Source organism: Aquila chrysaetos, chromosome 5 (genome assembly GCF_900496995.4).
Source record: "Aquila chrysaetos chrysaetos chromosome 5, bAquChr1.4, whole genome shotgun sequence".
In the NCBI taxonomy this organism is placed as follows: domain Eukaryota; kingdom Metazoa; phylum Chordata; class Aves; order Accipitriformes; family Accipitridae; genus Aquila; species Aquila chrysaetos.
In genome coordinates, this window is record NC_044008.1 from 15,981,427 (window position 1) to 16,004,882 (window position 23,456).

Below are 23,456 nucleotides of genomic sequence, written 5' to 3' on the forward strand. Positions count from 1 at the left end.
TATTCCACTGTGTCAGTAACCAATAATGCTATCCCAGAGTAGAATATTGCTGCCAATTTTACAAGCAAGCAATAAAAATAGTTTTTGCCAGAATTAAAACTGCATTTCTTTCCATTTATTTATTCATTCAACAGATGCATTAGCCAAGACTCTGCACAAGAACAGAATATTAAATTATATCAGCTGGATGTGTTTCTAAAAAGAATCTAAAAAATTAAAAAGATTAGTTATTTGGTGAATTCATTTCTTCAGCATGTACGACTAGCAGCTCTCAGCGATCTTAAAACATACTTTGAAAATACAGACGCTTTCAGGCAAGCACAGAAAGAGAAAATAAACTTTGCATCATAATCACAGATTTAAACAAAGATTTAAAATTACAGATTAACAATTTTATGTGGACTCTCTACAGCCCACAGTTCTCTCTGCAGCTGCTGGCCTATGGAATTTTTGGGAACAATCCCATTTTCATTCTCATTTCTTTGTCTTGTGGATGTGCAAATCTACTCAAGTCAATTTTGTGCCCAGCTGATCACAGGATGCTATCCAGCAAATTGCCATACATGGCCGTTGTACCTACAGGAATTACACTGTGGTAGCAAAGTGAATAAGTATTGATATTGCTGACAATTTTTTTTTTAAAACCCAAAAATTTAAGGCAAGGTTTACAAGTCAAGCTCTTAGCAGTTTCCTACAACAGCAACCATGAAACTCAACATTCTCTCTCCACTTATAGCAAAAGTTCATTAAGAAAACAAGGAAAGCCTATATAAATAATTTTGAATAGCAGCTCAGTCATCCTTGTAGCAATTCTCACATTTCCCTGTCCTTGCATCCGACTCCTTTAGCTCTCACCACAAATTCATCCTACCAACTCCATGCCTGGCTCATCCTAAGTAGACGTATCTTTTCTTCTCCCTTCTGCCACATCACACATGCACGCAAGATACAGGTTATATTGGGAAGGGTAAGAGAAGGGGAAATGCACCAAAATACAAGGCACCTAATATAAAAATGAAAAGTTTTTCCAGTATGGCACAACCCAAAGTACCATACATAAAAGCACTATATCCAGTTTGTTCTATTCATAATATTGATTTGCTTAACTGTTAGGTCCTATATGATTATAGGTTTTGTTTAGCAAATATCTTTACACTTAATTTAACTTCCTATCTGATGTTAGAAGCAACGGCTTCTAGATGTCAAAATCCAGGTGAAATATTCTCCAAACGTGGTTCTGTATATCTGTCTTGTGTTTAATAATCTTCTATGCATGCTGCAAGGCCTGTTTCCTTAGAGATGTGTGGGGGTTTTGTTTAATTTTGAAAAGCTGGATGATGAAGTAGAGAGTTCTATAGTGTTTTGTCGATATATTTTTTTAAATCTCATTAATTATTTGCATGTTCTGGGGGTTTGTTTTGCTCCCCGCCCTTCCAATGCAGTTGAGGACTTAAAGCAATTTAGATAGAAGTAAGGTTAGTGCAAGAAATAATTTATATTCTGACTTCGCCAATACATTACTTTACTTTAGGAAAAAAAAAAAAAAAAACAAAACAATGTCCTGAGAGAAAGATTTAGATACATGAACTATTTTTCCACTCAAACCTCAATTTGCTCATTATTACTCCAAAGCATTGCCTTGGCTTAACTTTCTTTGTCAAGTCTAGTTAGACATAAAAAATCTGTGCTTAAAGACCTGCAAAGAGAATAAATGTGGAAATTTATATAGTCCCTGCATTTTTCAAAAAGAAATTGGTCTTGTATTATAGAGACTGGACAGACTAATGAAATAGAGACAGACTTTCCAGATCTGCCCTAGGCTTCTAGCATGTAGCCAAACTGTTTTTCTACAAAACAGAATGATGTGAAGAGAAACTACGAAGCAGATATAGGATGCTCAGGTATTGTGGTCATGGACATTGCACAAGCAGCTAAAATCCTTAGCTAAAGCATTAATCCACACTATCTCTAACTGTCCATATAAATTTGCTCTAGATTAAGAGTACTGAATACGAACTAAAATTTCTGTGAATACTATCAACCTTTATTGCTCCAAAGTACACTGTAATCACTGCTTTGCCTACAGGCTTCAAGATTACTGAAAGAGGCTTTTATACTCTCACAAACTGTATTAAGTACTTGCTATTATCACAGCCTGTAATATTCATCAAGGTATGCGTTTAACTGACAATCCAAAGAATCATATAGTCCTTACATGCAGATGTCCTCAAAGACCACTGGAAAATTCTTGTTGAAGTATTCTACCCTGGCCCAAAGTATGTATTGATTATTGTGATAACGCTGGCTTAAAGATTTCGGAGTGGGAGTGTTAAACAGGATATTATCAAGAACCCAATAAACAGGTAGATGCCTAGAATTTTTTGATGACCAAAATAAGTTTCTGAAGAATATAAGAAAAATTTGCTAGGAAAAAAAAGTTACTCTGGGGGGAACAGGAAGGGCTGACTGAGTTTTTCTTTCTCCTTTGAGAGCAAGACAGCAGAAAAGGTATTACAACATAAAACAACTTTAAAGAAAAACATTTCCAACCTAACCACCAGCAGGCTTAAAATAGTAACCACTTTCAAAGGGCAGGCTCTCCCCTCATTCCATTCTTTCCTCACATTAAAACTAATTTGCTTGATTAATAAGAGAAATAATGTTCTCCTCCATATTCAGCTGTCTCTCAGAGGGAGTCATTCTTCACTGGGCACCGTATCTACTGTGGAAAGAATGAGGACTGGAAAAGACCTCTACTTATATCAGAACTGCAATTTCTCTTTTAGTAAGACAGCACAGTAACAGGCAGAGTCAGTATGTAATAACTTACATGGTTTTCCTGTTGATAAGTTGTAGCAGTTGCTATATTCTGTCTTCCACATTTCCTCCAGGAGGTCCTAACTGTAGGTATCAATTTGCAGAGTTGCTAGCCTACTGTCCTGGTTTCATCTCGGATAGAGTTAGTTTTCTTTCTAGTAGCTGGTATAGTGTTATGGTTTGGATTCAGTATGAGAAGAAAGTTGATAACACACTGATGTTTTCAGCTGTTGCTGAGTAGTGTTTAGACTAAGCCAGGGATTTTTCAGCTTCTCATGCCCAGCCAGCAAGAAGGCTGAAGGGGCACAAGGAGTTGGGAGGGGACACAGCCAGGGCAGTTGACCCAAACTGGCCAAAGGGATATTCCATACCATGTGATGTCATGCCCAGTATATAAACTGGGGGGAGTTGGCCAGGACGGGGAGGGGGGCAATCGCTGCTTGGGAACTAACTGGGCATCAGCCAGCAAGTGGTGAACAACTGCATTGTACATAATTTGTTTTGTATATTCCAATTCTTTTATTATTATTATTGTCATTTTGTTATTATTATTGTCGTGTTATTATTGTTATTATTATTGTTACTATTTTCTTCCTGTCCTATTAAACTGTTCTTAACTCAACCCACAAGTTTTATTTTTTTTCCGATTCTCTGCCCCATCCCACCGGGTGAGGGGGAGTGAGTGAGCGGCTGCATGGTGCTTAGTTGCTGGCTGGGGTTAAACCATGACACCTACCTAGCAATATTGAAGCCTCTCTACTTTGAAAGGTACCAGAAATAATGCAAATAATTATTTTCCTCTTTCCCACTCGAACTACACTTTATAGCTCCTATCACTGCAACTCATTCTACCAATACGTTCTAATTTATTAAGTAGATCATCAGTGAAGGCTGCTGTAGAATTTGACAAGTTTTGTCTCCATAAACACGTATCTGCTCATCATCCATTGGTGTAACAAAAATGTCTCCACCAACCACTTTCAATTTCTCAAGATTTTATTAGTAAAATAAAACCTAGGCTTTAAGCCTAATGACTGCAAAACCACTTGCAGGCATCAACCATATACGAAGCAAAACAGTATTCCCTTCCTCAGACATACCACTGACACTATTGCTCTCAGCCTTCCCCCAAAAAACAGTAAATGAAAGCATTTTTCATACAAGCTCTGGTTTGCTTCAGTACTACAATAAGAGATTTCAAATACAACTATTATGCAGTGAGGTTAAAAATACTTTAGAAGATGGAAAAAAACTGAAACTACAGTTTAGGCACAAAAATCCTTGATATTTGAAATCTTCATCGAAAAAATTAGTTCTTCATATGCATGCATTTTAAACAGTTTAGCTATTTATTTTAGACGCTAGAGCTACAATATGTATGTTTAAAAAAAACCCAGAAAATATCAAGGGTATCATATTTCTATTTAATTTATCCTCTTAAGAAAGTGAGAGAGATTTTTCAACAATCAATAAAAAAAATTAAACTATATTACAGATACAAATTATGGAAACTACTACACCCAAACAACAGAGGAAGAAAGAAAATAAACTGAAGATGATACCAAGACAAATCTAAATTTAGATCAACATGCACATCAATCAAATGAATATTCTTTTTAGCAGAGTAAATGGTAAAGCCAACACATTACACTAGCTTAGTTCAATTTCCTTACTATTATGCATTTATCATTATAGCTTATTACTTTCAAACTTCTCTCACATGTCTTCTTATGGCACTACATAAACAGATTTTCTATCAGTTTCCCTGAACAACCTTGTAAAAATAATAACTCAAGAACTAAGGTGGCAAAGAGGGGAAGACAGAGTACTTTATCATTAAAAAAAAAAATCAGACAGGAAAACACATAGTACTGCATATCATTTTTCAGATTCTGAGAATTTAATGTGAGGAATATCATCACTATCACACTGATGTGAATGACTTCCTATATTTGAACTGAACACAGGGCCCTGAAAGATGGTTTTAACCACATGCAGCAGTCATTCACAACTGGGGGGAATCTAACTGCTGTCCACAGATTTTACTTTGTTGTCTAAAAAAGGCAATGTATGCTCCTGTCACTGCAGTTATATGGAAACATGCAGAGTTACTGTGTGTGGTCACTGAACTTTGATTCTAAAGGTAGTAAGACTACTGGATCCTTTCCGTGTGCTTTTTGTAGCACTTCCAAACCAAATCAGCCAAGGGGCTAACTGAGCGAGACGGCAATGTATAAACTCATTCTGGTGGTAACCCTTACGCTGTGTGTGATCTTAACAAAATTAAAGGGACACAGTTTATGTTGTGATACCTATTCATGTTGTATTCACTCTTTACTCAGAGGGAAATTAAGATCATAAGACTTTTGTCTCTTAATTTCAGCTAGAAGAATGCTTGCTACTAGGCACACCATGTGAACACTTTGTCTTAATTAAGAAAAAATCGTAGTGCCTTCCTATTTTTAAAAATGACTAGAAACAAAGTCTATCCACGATCTTTGTCAAATAAACAACTCTAGAGAAAATCTTCTTGTTTTCTTGTTTTGTTTTAAATCAGCAATTCCACTTACAGGTTATTACAGCAGGAAGGTGTGTAATGAAACTGCTGCAGCAGGGGATTGTAACAGGGTAGCTAGTACTGCTCCTGCTGCTGCTCATCCCACATACTTTGCCAGGCAGAGCTTCCACAGCACCAAGGATATCTGATGGAGAATCCTGAACCAGATCCTGAAGTTTAAACCCTGCATGTTAAGTTCAGCTACCTCTGAATCCAATTCACCGTAATAAGCCAGGCAGAAAGCTTACTGAAATGTTTATATTGATGCCGTTCTGCAATGCACTTAGCACAGCACTGTCACAAGCTAGGACTTGGAGATGCTAGGCAACGCAGCAACCCAGGCAGCAGGGAGTAACACTAAAAACTTCTTCCAACACACAAAATATTTCGATGAAAGCAAGGTAAGCAACTACCTGGGACTTTAAACCATGAGGCAATATTTCCTTATTCTACAGCCACATAGTGTCAGCACTCCAGCTTCAGCACTCCTCAGCTATCCTGCTAAACTACTTTCCAACTTACGGAATCAACATTCTTTCAGGCACATTTTCACAACCTTAAACAATGCGAGCAGGCGGCTTTATTCTTTGTATGCTTGAAGCAATACAAAAGACATGATGTCAGAATTCCAAAAGCCTTTCCATAATAATGAAAACCCTCACTAAAATCCAGTAGCAATTGCCAACTTAGAACTATTTTATAAAAGTAGAAATCTCTCAAATTCTCAGAGTACTCAAAGTACAATTTTAATGAAAGAAAAACTAAATTCACAGCAATATTGAAAATGTTAAATAAAAATGAAAAATTTATCTTGAAATTTACAATGACTATTTAAAATTTTGCCAATAACTACTACAAGATACACCACCATTCATTGTGAACGTTTATACTAGAGGACAATTGATACTCCTTTTCTTTTTTACAAAAATGCTTAAATAATTGTGCAATAATGCACCAGGGCCATGATTTAGCTACATCAGTAAACCAAATTTAGTGTTATGCTATGAAAAGGATGCCTTCTTTATATATGAGTGATAACCAGCACTGGGTCTGTAATTCTTCTTTGGCATCACCTCACTGTGCAAAACTAAAACAAGATACAGTTTCAGTATTAATTGCTAAAGGGCACTCTGTAACTTACACGTTTCCTCATGAATACAGGAACTTCCAGTGCTGAAAAGGTCAATAGTTGAACTAACATGGAATACTACTGAACAAATAACCTATGCCTAACAATTACACAAAACCAAATTAATCTTTTAAGGCATTCTTATTTTGTAGCATAAGTAGGTTATTTTTCTGTACTCAAGCTGCTATGCCAAAATTAACTCTACATCTTGAAAATTAATATAAAACTACATAAAATATATATAATATTACAATATATTATATATATGGCTTATATATAATATATTTTATATCTATGTAAAAATACTTGTCTTTATGTTGCTTCCAGAGGTGTACATCTTTGCAAATACAAGAGGAAGCACAATGAATTTATACATAATTAAGCTGGAAAATCCAAATTTGTTTTAATCTATGGAGGTAATTCTAAAATGGAGAAACTAAGATCAACAAAGTTGCATGTGTAGGAATGTTTTCTGGCAAGGGGAAAATGGAAGTTAGAAATGCAAAAAAACCTGCAAAACCCAACCTAAATAAGTCATTATGAAAATAACAAAACAAAGAAAGCTGTATGGCAATCAACAATCATCGGGGAGAAAAGAAAATAAACATTAAGGATAGGACATTGAATGGAAAATTAATCTTGTGGATATCAGTCTCTGCTACAGAAAAGGAATAACAGTCTTAGAACTGTTTTTGATAAATTACACAAATGAGAATAGAGTACTTGTGTCAAAAGAAAGGAAAGACTGCATTATCATCAGAGTCAGAATGGTGCTTATGTACCAGTTCTAGCAGAGTTTTTGTCATCTGTCACTCTTAAACAATAATAAAACCCTTTACTACTAGAACTTGTGTACTGGACAGGAGTCAGGTTTAGACCTTTTCAACATAAAAGCGTGCTGCAGCATGATCCAGGCCAGCAAGCCATAATTTCAGTATTGGGTAAAACAGAACACCTTGACAAATCCAGCATAACGAGAGCACATCAGTACAACTCCTGAACCCAAACTGCTATTATCCACTGTTTATTCTTCCTTGATACTATAAAAGTTACTGGATTTTCAACAACATTCTAACAAAGTTCTTTGCGACAGACTATTAAGGACACTAAGATGCAACAAGGTAAGAAACACATTTTAGATATGGATCACAAGCTGCTAGAACAGATACAAACAATAAACTATCCAGAAGAGCTATGCTAGAATTGAGCATCACACTGCCCGGTGTAGGTAAGTGCAAGGTACAGAAGGATCTATCCAGCTGGAATCGTACAGGTGCACCATGTAAATAATGCTGAAGAACAATCCCAGGGCAAGATGTCCAAAATCAACCAATATTCATTTTCAAAAGCAACTTAAGCTCTAAAGAGATTATGTGTCACTGAAAAATTTGTACCAGTTAAGAGCCCAAGTCTCTTGCAAATATGAGAACAGATGACATTTTTAGACCCAGATGCAGTAAAATTCTAAACAGCCACTAAATGAGCAGCAAGATTCAAACTAGGAAACAAGACGTGCAGCCCAAAGAAAGAGAAAGCGCTGCTGAAGCATTCAGGGGAGATAATAGAAAAAAGTGAAGAAAGAATAACACAGAGAACAAAGGAAGTAAGCGGACACAGTTTCCCAACTGTGCCAATAAAGGTCTTTATGAATGTGTCTATTCCATGACACCTGGATGTTAAGACAGTCTATGATAGGTTTAGGTAAAGCTAAACCCTAAAGCACATTGAAAGAATGCTAAAGCTCCAAAATCAAGGACTCCGATAGAAAACATCAAAATTGAGTACTTCATTTGGCCCTGCTAGACCTTGTGAGCCTAAGGAGCCTTTTTAACAAAGTAAGCTTCTTTAAAAAAACTACAGTGCAAGAAGCTGCATTTGGGGTCATCTTACCAACTCACAAGCAAAGTTGAGACCTCCAGATCTACAAATGACATACCGCCATTTCTGAATGCAGTAACAGTTGATGCTAGGACATTACTCGTGTGTAGAAAGTAAGACAGATAAAAGATGGAAGAAGACCAAGAAATATGCTACAACTTCCAAATTTGTGGAATTCCTGCTCTCAGCAACACAGAAACACATGCTCTAAAAGACAGTTATGACTCCTGAATTCAATTTAAAAGTACTACAGGGGTGTATGCTACAGCAATTGCAGTTATCTCTACCCATGTGCACCCAGCGCCTCTTTACATGCACATGCCTCTGTTCCCTTCTGCTCCACTCTGCTTCAAGCTCCTGCCTCTCTGCATTTATTTTCTCCCCACATCAGACCCAGCAGCCTCAATCCTTCACAGCTCTATTCTCTGTCACATTCTGGGTCTCCCTCTCCCCTTGTGTTGCCATTCTCAGTCCTAAGACCCTTCATCGCCTGTCTCCTGGTTTGACTCCTGCTGTTCCCTGTTACTTCTACCCTCCCACTACCCTTCCACCCCACTTTTCACTCCCCTAATACCCAAAATACCAGTCAAATTCTTTCTCTTCCATTCTGTACTGATATAGAAACAGGTATAAGAACAGCACATTTTTCTGCCTAATGCTGGGTGTCTGCACATGGCTCTTTTTGCCCACTCTTCCCTATCTACCCTTTGAGGATGATGTCATCTGTTCACACCATCTTAACTAGCATCTGCACAGCAATGGCTTGTAAGCATGTCTATCCATCCACCTACTCCTGATTGCCTCCATATGGTACTGCTTCTTCTCCTGATTTTCTCTCCAGAAAACTTAAGCTTGACATGTTCACAGCTCAGCTCCTTACCATTCCTCTCAAACACTTTTTGCAGAAAAAACTTTTGCCATTACCGCCTCCTGTAATATAGGAAGTCTTTTATGACCCCTTTGCCTGCGTTTGAACCACATACCCACACTATATCCAAAATCTCATTACAATTTTCTTCCATGTATATATCTTTTCCTTTCTAACAGTACAGCTCACCCATTATCTCCATCTTTCTTCAGGCACACACTGAAGAATTAGAAAGAGAGATGGAGGTTCATCAGTTTAAATTTAGACAGGCTTCCCTACTTATACTAAGTCATACTGAAAGTGTAGCAAGTAAATCTCTTTAATATATTAGTATTTATGCTTTCATTTCAGGAATCTTCTTTATCAAGTCACCCTTAAGAGCTATGCTGGTATCACTGGTTTCAAGCTCTTGGGAGGCAGATGATACAGAGACAGCTCAAAGAGCTCCATCAGTTGCTACTCAACTGGTACCAGTTGGTACCAACCAATCTTTGTTCAAAGTTTCTGCAACCTTTATTCAGGTATTTTCTGAATGTAAAAGAGTACAAAACAGGAAGCACGCTAGACAGATATGTAGCCATTTTAAAAAATAAATAAAGTGTGTTGTTACCTAAAGATAAATAATATATTGAATGGCTGGCTGGCTGAGAAAGTAGAGAAGAAAAGCAGACATCCAAGTTACACAACTGCATTTTTAAATTGTATTAACAACTTAAAAACAGAGGACCCCATCAAAATTTGACCAAAACTGCCATCTTAATACAGCTACTTATATAAGAACCATGCTTTAACACTTAGTATGTTATCAAACTTAAAAAAAAAAAAAAAAAAAATCTTTAAAATCAAGGAAAAAAAAAAAAAACCCACAGAAAAAGCCCCACACCCCACACTTATTTGAGATGAAAAACTACCAGCAGAACATTTTATACTCAGATAGTCTTAAATTACTTGCTTCAGCAAACCAATTTTTAAAAAATATTATTTTGGGTTGTATACTGAATTTATTTCCAAGGTTTATTTTAACATTAGTACTAATTAAAACACACACTGTGCTACACTTCTCTTACTCCTCATTATGTGTTGTGAGCATTGTTTATACTGATAGAACAGATTCAGAAATAAGTTACAAAACAAAAAAGTGAAAATGAAGACACCCCCTGCAAAGTGAAGGTCAAGAACATCATGCAAGACATCCTTACAAAATAATCTCTGATGTCTCTAGCAAAAGTAATGAGAAACATACAAGATTTTTTTTAGAAGTTAATATTTCAACAAAATTAACAACCTATACTACTATACATACATTATACATGGTGACAGATTATAAAAATTATTCTTTTCTGATTCATGCATTAAACTGCATTATCAACCCATTTTAAGGGTCTGAATAATCTCTGTGACTCCTAACAGTAATTTTCCTAATATACATGTGGGTACCAACTTGTCCTTAATATAATTTATTCAAGATAAGACCTAAATGTTCAACTGCATATAAACATATCAGGTGAAATTCAGCATGGCTCAAAGAGGCAGTTTTATTTCAGAGATGTTCTTAGGACAAAAAAAAAAAAAAAAAAAAAAAAAAAATCACAAATGGAAAGTAGGCAAATTCAAATATAGATTGTTGGAAGCTTTTTAAGTAATAAACGTTTAATCCCCCCTTTTTTTTTTTCAGTGTCATGTGGTTTCCAGTGTACACAAAAGTAGAGAGTGAAAAGGTAAAAATAAAACTGGCATACCCTTAATATATTCCAGAATTCATAAATCACTTGTAAATTTAGTCCTTTTACAAAAGAATCCTTATATAAATCGGGTGGAGGGAGGGCATCAATCCCATATATGAAGCACAATTTAAGCCCAACATCACTGACCAATCAAAATTAGTAAATGCACTGCATCTCTCTGCAGTGAGGAGAAGCGACAAGGTAGGCTGTCATTCTGCAAAAGCTGCCCATCGCAAGCTTTCCTCTCAGAAGCACTGCTTTTCTTTTTTAGAAAGCTTGAATCTCAGTGGTGTCTCTGGAGACAAGAAGCCTTCAGTATGTTAAATTACTTTCATTATGTATTTTCAGATGCTTATTGATTCTACAGTAGGAAGAGTGGGAGACTGCAGCAGCCTGTAAACCAGAACTAAAGCAGTTGTATACATTAGCAGTATGCTGAAACAATGGCACAGTACAGGCACAAATTTTCATTAAGGTCATTTTTTGAAGATATGCTTATTACCCTCTTTCCCTTCTACTCTGCTAACAAGTGAACAAAATGAATCCCTCCAACCTGGAACTGCTTCACCTGCATCGAGAATTTATCAAATCTTTAGTGGAGGTAAGATCTGTTCCTTATTATGGTATGCAGAATAAGCAACATTTAACAAAAAAAAAATTGGAGAAAAAACGGAAGAGATCAGATTCAACTTACATTAAGCGCTAGTATCTTGTTATATTTGAGACCAGGAAATATTCAAATGCTATTTCCCCCTCCCATTAAAAACACAATTGTAGAAAAATGTTTTTTGTATGAAAGTCTTGTAGAATATTAAGAACCTGTTTTGGTCATACAACATAAAGACAGTACAGTTTAAGCTAATACAGTATTGGGGGGGGGGGGGGAAACATAAAATGCAACCGGGAATATTTTTTTCCTCCCTCAGCAGTATTTCCAAATATTGGCAATTAAATATGTTATAGATTTATTCAGTTACTCTTTGAAGGATCAGATAGTCTGTAATTAGTGTATACTTATTGCTTTATGAAGGTCAGCTAATATTACTAATCTCTGATTGCTCAAGATATCCCCCTTTCTTGTTGTTTTTTTTTAAACTTATTTCTTTCATTACCTTGTACCTTCAAGCCGTTTATTAAAAGCACAGATTTGCTAAATATTTATTTCAAGAAAGAAAATTACAACAGTGTGCAAATTAAACAAAAACATATTTCCTATAAAGCTCATTGACTCTGCTCAATTTCTCATTAGAAGACAAGAGAGTTGTATGTATAAACTACCTGCTCACAAGAGCTGTAAAACTACATTTCCTAGCTCTAGTCACAGACACTCTACATCCAACAGTTACTGCTTCTAGTCAGGGTTTTTTGTAACCTGCACTATTTGAAGAACAGGAAACTTGTCCAAAAATCTAAATTCATGTTAAGTTGACAGAAGAATGACATGATTTTACTAGCAAACAGTGAACGCTAACTGATTTTCTATGTAATCTGTAAAATCCAATTTTAGAGATCTTTTATTCATTAAATAAGTGATATTAGAAAATATATTCTTGCACTACTTTATTTTGAAATTATAAGCCCTACTTTTAACCTTTTTTTTCCTCCCCTTCACAAGGGCATGCAGCAACTAATTCAGTTTTACAACTGACAATATGAAGAATGCAGTTGACCGGGTATCTTTCTAGCTGTATGACCTACAAGCAGCAGGATGCATCACTAAAATGTATTCTTAAGACATAAAGGAATTAGAAACAAAACATGGAACACACTTGTATTACCATTTACGTGCATGACACTTCAACAATATACATGGAAGACTAACACATCTGCTCAGATTTTCATTAAAAGAAGAGTGCAATGATTGATTCTTAAAATGGTGAGCATTTCTTAAAGAGGGATTTATAATTTAAACCCAGAATTGTGGAAACTACTGATGCATGAAGAAACAATGAAACATGAATTCCCAAAAGGAGAATATGCATACTTCACCAGCAAGCTGAATAAGGGTTTAACCAAGCTTTTTCTATACTACTTATTAAATAACTTATTTGTCATAATGACTAATGGATAATTTTTCTCTCAATTTTATGGTCTGTTATGTATTCTCCTTAAATGAAAATAAACCAAATTAGGTAACTCACGATTACTCTCAAAGCACATGAACTGGATTTTATGATGTATAGCAACTTCTTTGACTAAGCCATCACTCAAAAGTAATGAGCAGGAATATTACAGAAAGAAATACGCAACCATAAACTAAAGGATGTCTACATACACTCTGAACACAGAGATCAGAAATTATTTTTTTTTAAACCTGGAAAATAAAAACAGGCTACTACAAAATGCAACAGGGGAAAGAAATTAACATCACTTAAAAGAAGGTTTATTTCTTATTGCTGGCTTGAAACTCAGAACAGACAAGCAGAATATGCACTGGTCTGTAGAAGTATCTCAGGCAATTAAGAAGTCCCCATGTTTAATCAGAATTTTTTGCTGCTGAAGTGCTGGAACAAAAAAAAGAGAAAAAAAAAACCTGCAAGGAACGAAATAAGAGCCCAGCTACCACTTGGTTTCCAGGTTACAGTGCATGTCAAATATCTGTCAGTGACACCATGTATCAATTTATGACAAGCTGCTGCAATGATCTGAAAGGCCCTTGAGGCACAGAGAACAGGTAGGTCAGCAGTTGCATGCACCCCACCTCTGCTCAGCATTTGCAAGGGAACAGGCACTGTCCAGAAAGGCGATGCATTGGGTAAATTAGCTCCCTGCCTTGACACTTCTGCTTTTATTTAACTGAAACCTAATCAATGCAACAAGGAGGTGATGTTTTAGACTATTCATAAGACTTAGCACATCTGAAGTTTTCTGTTTTCACAAAAATCGGTTGGCATAATGTTAGAGTTAAGATTGTCATTTGTTTTAGCAGATCTGCTTTTGATTTCCTCCTGGCTTTTGCTAATATGAAAGAACTCCATTTATCCAGTAATGGATTTGGAATGGTTTCTTGAAATCCATTCACAGCCAGGACAGCGTACACAGTGGAAATCATATTCCTGAGGGTTAATATAAACCTAATAGAGGTTGCCTAAATCAGAAATTAAACAAAGCTTTTGAAATATTTCTTGTTTCATTTCACACCTGAGACTAATACCTTCTAATTTACATCTTTTGTATTTAAGAGGCACATGTGAAATAACTGTTGAAGCATACCAAGAATTTTCATCATACAATTTGCAATTAATAGTATTGTGCAATTGAGGCTTTTCAGAACTGCAGATGAAATCCATTTGCATATTGTATCCCAAGTGTGCTTAATTCATACTTTCATTAAAAAAGAGCTCATTTTTGTTCACCTTAGTGCTATCCATTTTTAATGTATTCAGAATGGAACAAAGGTCTGGTATTAAATTTATTTTTTTGCCAAGTATGTCCCCTCTTAAATTTAAAGCTACCTAAAAAAAATCCCCAACCCTCAAGTGTCATAATAAGAAATTGAATAACCTCTCTTCTATTTATTCATTTCATTACAAACTGAAGAGCTGGCTGACAATGTAAATAATACAAACATCAGGTATTACATGCAGATGCTACATTTACAACTTATCGGCATGTGTAAAACAAAGCAGATGAGCCACAAAATAAAAAATCTCCTAGATGTAATAAATGTTGCTGGTTTTGAACCTCACTTATTCCTACACAAACATGCTATGTATATAAATCTGTTGGATTTAACTGCAGTTTGCATTTAAAAAAAAAAAAAAAAAAAAAAGCAAAACAAACCCCTGAAAGAGACAGTTTTCTTTTTAAGCTATTATTTTCTAAAATTATTCCATTAAATCTATTCTGGAATAAAATTAAATACTCTTCCATTCCATTCCATGTAGGCAATGATTTCTTGAAGAAACTGAATATTCAAATCAGAAATAGGAAATGTAGTATTTTTATAATAAACTCCATTCCCCCAAACCCACATAAGTTTTGCATTTGAAATTATATATACTTATATAAAATTGTTGTAGTGGAAAGTTTCATATATGTAGATGCACACAAGATAAAAGTGAATAGAAGTCTTCAAGTTCTGTAAAAATCTGCTGAATTACAGAACTTTAAGTTTCAGCCCACAACACTATTGCAAACTCTTTATAAGATGCTGCTAAATTGCCATAAATAATTTAAATGTTCTTTTTATGATACATAAGTAACTGTGTTCCATGTTCCTATCACTCTCTTTTTCCACAGGAGCCTTTTTTAAATGATCTCAAGTACTAATTTGTTAATACTTAACAACACTCTTCTAAAGTGACCCTCAACGCAATACAAAGGCAATGCACAAGTATAGTTTATTCAACAAATGGGCCCTTTGTAAAAAACACATCACTATAAATAAAGCCTTGTCTCTCTAAGTGGAAGCTTTTCACTCTTTTTTTTTTTTTTTAAACAAATCCTGCTTTCCTTTAAAAAGGAAAGACCTTATTCTAGATCCTCAGGCTTTTGAGTCCATGCCAACTAAAGCTCTAAACATACAGTAAATCAAGAGTTTGATAAGAATAGATGCTTTTCCTCCCTCCTCCTTCCCCAGCATTTATCTACAATAAGTGGTAAAAAAAGAAATCAAATAGTTCCATATTTTATTTCACCTTTCAGGAGGAAAAACAACTGCAACAAAAGAATGTGTTTCTCCCCCATTCTGGAAGTCAACATGCAGTCTGAATCTAACATTACAGTTCGAGATGCCATTGATGACATCGACACCAACATGTACCAACCACTGTCATATCCATTAAGCTTTCAAGTTTCTCTCACTGGATTTTTGATGTTAGAAATTGTTTTGGGACTTGGCAGCAACCTCACCGTGCTGGTACTTTACTGTATGAAATCCAACTTAATCAATTCTGTCAGTAACATAATTACAATGAACCTTCATGTACTTGATGTAATAATTTGTGTGGGATGTATTCCTCTAACTATAGTTATCCTTCTGCTTTCACTGGAGAGTAACACTGCTCTCATCTGCTGTTTCCATGAGGCTTGTGTCTCTTTTGCAAGCGTTTCAACTGCAATCAACGTCTTTGCTATCACACTGGACCGATACGACATCTCCGTAAAACCTGCCAATCGAATTCTGACCATGGGAAGGGCTGTGATATTAATGACATCGATATGGATCATTTCACTTTTTTCCTTCCTGATTCCTTTCATTGAAGTCAACTTTTTCAGTCTTCAAAGCGCAACTACTTGGGAAAACAAGACACTTTTGTGCGTGAGTACAAACGAGTACCACACTGAGCTAGGAATGTACTACCACCTTCTCGTTCAGATTCCAATCTTTTTCTTCACTGTTATAGTAATGCTTATTACATACACCAAAATACTTCAGGCTCTAAATATTCGGATTGGTACAAGATTTACAACGGGACAAAAGAAGAAGGCTAGAAAGAAAAAAACTATTTCTTTGACCACTCAGCATGAGACTACAGATGTGTCCCACAGCAGTGGAGGAAGAAATGTCGTCTTTGGCGTAAGGACTTCTGTGTCTGTCATAATTGCTCTACGCCGAGCTGTAAAACGACACCGGGAGCGACGAGAACGGCAAAAGAGAGTCTTCAGAATGTCCCTCTTGATTATCTCAACATTCCTTCTCTGCTGGACACCCATCTCTGTTTTAAACACCACCATCTTATGTTTGGGCCCAAGTGACCTTTTGGTAAAGTTGCGATTATGTTTTCTAGTAATGGCATATGGAACAACTATATTTCACCCTCTACTTTATGCATTCACAAGGCAAAAGTTTCAGAAAGTTCTGAAAAGTAAGATGAAAAAGCGAGTTGTTTCTATAGTGGAAGCAGATCCCATGCCAAATAACGCTGTAATACACAACTCATGGATAGAGCCTAAAAGGAACAAAAAGATTACCTTTGAAGACAACGAAGTAAGGCAGAAATGTTTAGTACCTCAGGTTGTCACTGACTAGATTTCAGTATTCACCAAAACACATCAAGCGGAATATTTGAACAAATTGTAGAAAAATACTGCCAAATAAGAAAAACTTTTTTTAACTATTGGCGAGACTGTAAATTTTCAATATATATGTTAAATAGAGTAGGTCTTGTATATTCGGTTTCTTCATTATGTAAGATATATGTTGCATGGCCGTTTGTTAGCATAACACCATGTGTATATTTGTCAAAAATATTCAAGTCCTCTTTTTTAGAAAAATAAATAGCCTTAAAGAAGTGCAAACTTTTAAAAATATTTGTATGGCTCAGTTTCTCTGTAAAGATAAATGAGTTTTTAAACAAAAATTCCACTCGGGAGTACTTTTCTAAAGCACAAATTCAACATTTTGCATGATATGGTATTTTTAAATTTAATTCATAAACAGTATTGATCAGAGACATTCTGAATGCTATACAGCTACAACTTGGACACATTTTGACTTCATATTTAGATAGCTACTTATTTCAAACTTCTTTAGCATGCAATTACCATGCATGTGTAGACAAAGCCTTTTATGTGATGCCCTTCAATTAATGGTTCAGAATTATTTAATGGGGGGGGGGGGGGGAGTTTATGTTGGTCCAAAAACTGACAGTACTTTTAAGAAAAGTAAGTATTCTTGCGTATACAATCTCAGATCCACAGTTTCTATGTAGAAAATACACAACTTTGAATAATTACACAGGAGGGGTGGAGGGGGTAAGGGGAAAAGACAGACTAAATGAAGGCAAAAACCACAGACAAGAAAGTTATTAGTCTTGATGCTAAAAGAGAACCAAACAACAAAGCCATTCCTGTGCAAGGCTTAGATTTTCACACTGAAGGGGTTTAGCTAGACCTCTAGTGTGACATGGGGACCTTTTGTACAGAGGTTTTTCATTCATACCATCTATCTGCATAGACAGATATGGCTGTCAAGTGCCACAGCTAAAGTAGAAGATAATTTTCTTGTCCTCAATAACTTTTGTATTATTTTGACTTCACTTCTCCTTCGATGATGTTCAGTTCTAGCCATGCAACTGCTTTGTCACAAACCAATCACCGATACTGCTAGCTTTCCTATTTCTGCATTTCCTGGACGGCCATGGTATACCATCATTCTATATCCTATTTTTCTATTTCATCTTATACCTGCAGCGAAGAATCAAGAAGCCTTAAGAAGTCATCATCATCCATAGCACTCTAAGCAAGAATTAAGATATTCATCCAAACAAAAGTTTGTTGAGTGGTTTGCACTATCCCATGCTTAAAAAATTCCTAATTTCAAAAAATAGTGGCTACATTCATTGACTCAGTTACCAGTTATGGGGGGAGGGGGAAACAAAACAAAAGCCTGCAAAATCAATTAGCATGATTTCACTTGTCTTGTTACATAAACTGCTCAGTGTGTCACCAGCTACCAGTATAATTAAAAGGCTGATTCTTAATAAGTATTAGCTTCTATTAAAAAAAAAAAGCAGACCATATCCTTGAATATGAGAGCTAGTTTGACTCAAGTACTACATAAAAAAATGAGGATTTCTGGCGCACTTTTCTGAAGTTGCATATTAAAAAAAAAGTGTGGTTTTAAGGGAGCAAAAAGCTATTTTCCATTACATCATTAAATTATTAATCATAAGTGCATTGCCAAAGCTGTTTTTGTGGTTAAAACAAAACAAAACAAAAAAGCAGTACTTGTAATGTACCTTAGTTTACTTAGGCTTATGCCTTCGCTTACCAGAACAGATGACTCAAAAGAACAATACTACAGCTCCATATTCCACAAAGACCAACCACTTACAATCATCCAAATTCTACCTAGAAGTTTTATTATCTAACTGATAATAATTCGTTATCTAAAATGACTGTGTAACATATATTCAAACATAATTTCACTGGCTTTTTTCTAAAAGCTAGCCCAATGACACCTGCATTCAACTGTACCCACTTACAGTGTTGATTTCATCCAAGATATCCCTAGTTTCCTACATGAAGTGAAATCCTTCATATTATTTGAGAGGTTGCGGGGGGGGGAGTAAATTTAATGCTTTTATGCATGAAGATTTTTTTTTTTTTTTTTAAACCCATATGCTCCAAATTTATCACTTCAAAAACATTCTTTCAGGAATAAGCTCTTCTGAAAAGAAATGTGCCCAGAAAACCTAAGCAGGAATGATTATTTTTTTCTTTTTTGTAACACTTCTTTCTTTCTAGGCCTAGCTATCCTCTGTATTGTGAATACTAGAAGGAGGAAAAAATGGGATCTCTAGGGTTAATGGCATAATTTGATTTCACTGATTACTTGTCTTCCAATAAAGCATTCTTAAATCAATTAAAAATACTATTCATTTATTTAAAAAGAAAAAAAAAAAGGAAATCATAACAACCACAACACATTAATAAACTTACATCATGTCTTTATCTAAAGTAAGCATTTAAGAAAAGGTTTCAGACTTGAAAGGTTTCTTGACAACATGACTTTACTTTTTAAAATTAAATAAATCCTCAAGAACTACATGTTTAGTGTTAAAAGCTCATTCATTAGAAAGTCAGATTCAATGAAGCAGTACTTTGCAACAAAGAAAATGCAGCCTAGGAATTAGTCAGAGAGATTAAGTCAGGTTTTAAAGGCTATGTCAATCACAGTCATTGATTGCCTTTAAGAATATAAGCAAGTTCATTTTTACATTTACTATTCTTCATCTTTATCAAATAAAGAAAAAAAAAAGGACTTACTCCATGTTGGAGTATACTTTGAGGTCTGCAGAAGAAAATCCTGCATAGAGCAGGGAGTAATACACATAAGAATATCTGCAATGCTACATACATGCAGGAGTCGTCATAAAACAGAATCATACATGATCTGTACCACAACGACGACAGATTTAACACAAACAAGACAAAATAAAGAGTAACTAGTGAAGGAACACTGTATATCCTACAGATACAGAAGAGGATTTTAGGAGAGATATGAAGGTGTGCCGTGGGTGCTTGACAGACAGACTAAAACAGAATGCAAAAATAGGCAGCATCACTGGAGAAAAAAGGGCAAATATATGCCATAGTATTGTACAATCAGAAGCCCACTACATTCTTAAAAATGATCTCACCACAGTGAGTCATTAGTTCAATTACATTTCACACCACTCAGCCTAAGGCAAGCAGAATTGTACAGGACTCTAAAAATATTAATTCCAGCAAATACATCTCAGAAACGCAAGCAACCACCACGTTTCCACTCGTCCTCTGTCCCTTAAGTATTAGCTGGTATCTGACTATGTTGTCTTTTAACTTCAAATGCATTTCCATTTAATTTTATGTTGTAAAATGAGGTTAGCCCACACTAAAAATACAAAAAGCTGCATACAGTGCCAGTATCTATTGGAATATTCAAGATGCACACCTTAACAGAATAGCACATCACAAACCAGAGAAACAGAAATGTAAATACATCACAAATACCTCGTTTTAAGTTGGCAACAATATAGGCTCTGCTACATGGTCAGTTCTGTTTACTTCACTAGTACCAGGGGAATAGGAATTAATTTAGTGATTTCTAAATATATTAGATAAAAAATGTATGCATCCAGATACACATTAGATCAACACATCTCTCTTCCTTCATTGTTACATAAATACACACATCTACATAATCATTATACATCCATACGCACCAGAAGTGGAGTTCAACATTAGCATCTACTTTACATTTATATGGAGGCATTTTTGGTGGGAGTGTTTTTGAACTGGACAGACAGGCACTATGCCCCACCATGCATGCACTTAAATGCCTTCTCTTTCCGCACCACCTTTTTTTTTTTTTCTTCTTTTTAAATGAAATAATACATTCAACAAGCTGTATCATTTACCTGGGCACAAGGAAGAATTTTTCTGCTCTGTTAACTGTTACGTATATCATATTGCAATGCGCTTAATAGTTCTTTTTCAACATCAGTGTATGTGCTAGTCATCAGAATTCTCTTTTTCAACATCAATGTATGTGCTAGTCATCAGAATTCTTTGATAGCTGAACATTTTAGACATGTTTGTTTCCTCTGAAGAAAGTGTTTTAGTTACTAATTGCCATTAAACTCCCTTAAAAGGAGAGAATACAGCATTCTTTAGCAAAGTTTCAATGTAGTATTAAAAAATATAGAATACACTAACTTACCCTTCCCTCCCCCATTGTTCAAACAAAGTATCTCCAACATATAGCTAAGGACAATCAGCTTCTGTCTTAAAACCTTCCAGCTTTATAACAGCCAAATTCCACTCCCACTTCACACATTCTGCTGTAATATCACTGAATTTATTTGTCTTACATCAACAAGAGAGAAGAATCTGACTCTGTAATTACCTTCTCCTTTTTCTACTTCATAGAACACTTGTGTAATTCAAGAAGCAAAATTAATCACAGGGCTTGGGCTTTGTTTTGCTGGGGGGGGAAGGAAAAAAGGAGGAAGGAAAACAGGAGGAAGGAAAACAGGAGGAAGGAAAACAGGAGGAAGGAAAACAGGAGGAAGGAAAAAAGGAGGAAGGAAAAAAGGAGGAAGGAAAAAAGGAGGAAGAAACCCCTGACATAATAACTAATAGGAAAATCAAAATTGACTCATAACCAATGAGTGTTAAAGAAGAAGGATGTGAAGTAGGTGGAGAGTATAGGTCAAGAGAAAAAGGCAGAAGTTGGAAGAAACCACTGTAAGGCCGCTATGGCCATCAGGACCACAGAAAGGTGGAGGGCAACATGCACCTGCCATGGAAAGAATGCTAACCTTATTTTTTTAGATTCTAATAAACAAAAATACAAGAAGAACTTATCTTTGAATCATCGGGTGTGATAAGTGGTTTTGCCAGAATTGCTGGGAGGAGAGGGGAGAACAACAGGAACAGCAGCTCCAGAAAAGGCTTTTAATTTAACAAATTATACACAGAGTAACAGACAAACCAAGAACATGCATGATTCTACCACCTCTTTTCCTAGAGACAAACTACACATTTTACCAAGTACAAAGTACATACAGAGTACATGCATTCCAAGAACAGACCTGAAAAGAAAATGTTATTAGATGTCTGTTCCCAGTGATAATTTTAAAAAATGCTATTGAATTTTACCTCAAATCAGTATTGGTCAGATAACTTCAGTTTGTCTTGATGCTTCGAGTGTGTTTCACTACCACAGTATGTCTTCAATTACTGCTTTTTTATCTCAATTTAATTATTTTTGTAGAGTAATAAATTGAAGGAGAAATATCATTAGACATCTTTATGTTCTTTGCTAAAATTACACTTCAGTGATTATTATAAATTGAGCCAGAATGGAAGAAGTATCTTCCTGTGCATTTACTTTATAGATTTCTGTATCAGCTGTTTTCCTATTTTACAAAGAAATTCTCACACAATGAAAAGAAATTCAGTTGAAATGAAAAAACCTTAAGATTTACAGTGGAAGTTCTGTGGTACGTACGGAACCTGAAATTATTGAAACATAATTTATTTTTTATAGTTTGAATGAATTATATCCCTTGAATATAAGCATTTCTATATCCTCATTCTGATTCTTGACACTGCGCAGCCAGGCAAGCAGGCGGGCAGGCTGACGGCACAAAGCTGTTGGCAAACAGCACACCCTTGTTTCCTTTCCAAGCTGGGTTTTTGGAAATACACTTTTGGTTTCTGTTACCCTGCTATGATCTCCAACTTCCTACCCTATCTTGGCAACAGTTTAACTTGATACCATATCTGATAAACAAATCAATGTCACTGCTGAAACAACATTATTGCTGTAAAATCTGTCACTCTGGCTATGTCAGACTGTTATTAACAGAGCAATATTAGCACAGCTTTACTTTCAACTAGTACTAGGATCTCTCACAATCTGTTGTGAGATTATACTTCAAATTAAACTCAATTTAAACTCAATTAGTAGGGGGGGGAAAAGCACAATAACTGATGACAACTTATTGCTACTCTGTATCATGATTTTCTTCCAAATTTTATTTCAAGATATTTCTCATAAACCCCTGTCACAAATAAACAGAGAGGGAAGAAGTGAGAAGTAGAAAAAAAAAGGACAGCTTCCCACATTAGTATATTATTACAAATATCAGTGATGCTTTGGGCACTAGGTTGCATTTAGCAGTGTGTTGAAAACATGCATAAGGAAAAAGAAAATGGGAAAGGAACACTATTTGCAATGTATGTATCATCACAAAACAACAGGTGAATCTGAGCACTGCTGCTGTAAAACACCTTAACAATAATGAGGAAGATTCCTGCTAACAGCTCTAATAGCTAGTAAGTGAGACCTATCAATGAATGAAAACGAACAAAATAAAAGATGCGAAAAGAATTTGTGGGCAAAGCAAAGGTTTTAACAAAGTTATGTGGTTCAATAACAACAACAGTGGCTTCCACAGACTAAATACCTAACCCAAAAAGAACTCTCATGGAAAACTAATTTTTTGTGTTTTGCCAAAATACCACACACCTGCACATATATGGAGT

The 23,456-nt window shown here is 35.5% G+C and overlaps 2 protein-coding genes across 5 annotated transcripts in view; one reads left to right on the forward strand and one right to left on the reverse strand.

Annotated features, from left to right (window-relative positions):
* COG5 (component of oligomeric golgi complex 5) overlaps nt 1-23,456 on the reverse strand; it is a 194,139-nt gene that overhangs the window by 142,460 nt on the left and 28,223 nt on the right. The gene's annotated exons all lie outside the window — the stretch shown is intronic.
* On the forward strand, nt 11,109-17,228 carry GPR22 (G protein-coupled receptor 22). Of its 4 annotated transcripts, XM_030014844.2 has the most exons (4): nt 11,109-11,174; nt 11,322-11,574; nt 12,589-13,647; nt 15,621-17,228. In XM_030014844.2, exon 4 carries the CDS (start codon nt 15,646-15,648, stop codon nt 16,945-16,947), a length of 1,302 nt encoding a protein of 433 aa, XP_029870704.1. In that variant the 5' UTR covers nt 11,109-11,174; nt 11,322-11,574; nt 12,589-13,647; nt 15,621-15,645; the 3' UTR covers nt 16,948-17,228. The 4 variants fall into 4 exon arrangements, with proteins under 4 accessions (XP_029870704.1, XP_029870706.1, XP_029870703.1 ...); XM_030014846.2 differs by lacking the exon at nt 12,589-13,647; XM_030014843.1 differs by lacking the exon at nt 11,109-11,174 and having other exon boundaries at nt 11,183-11,574.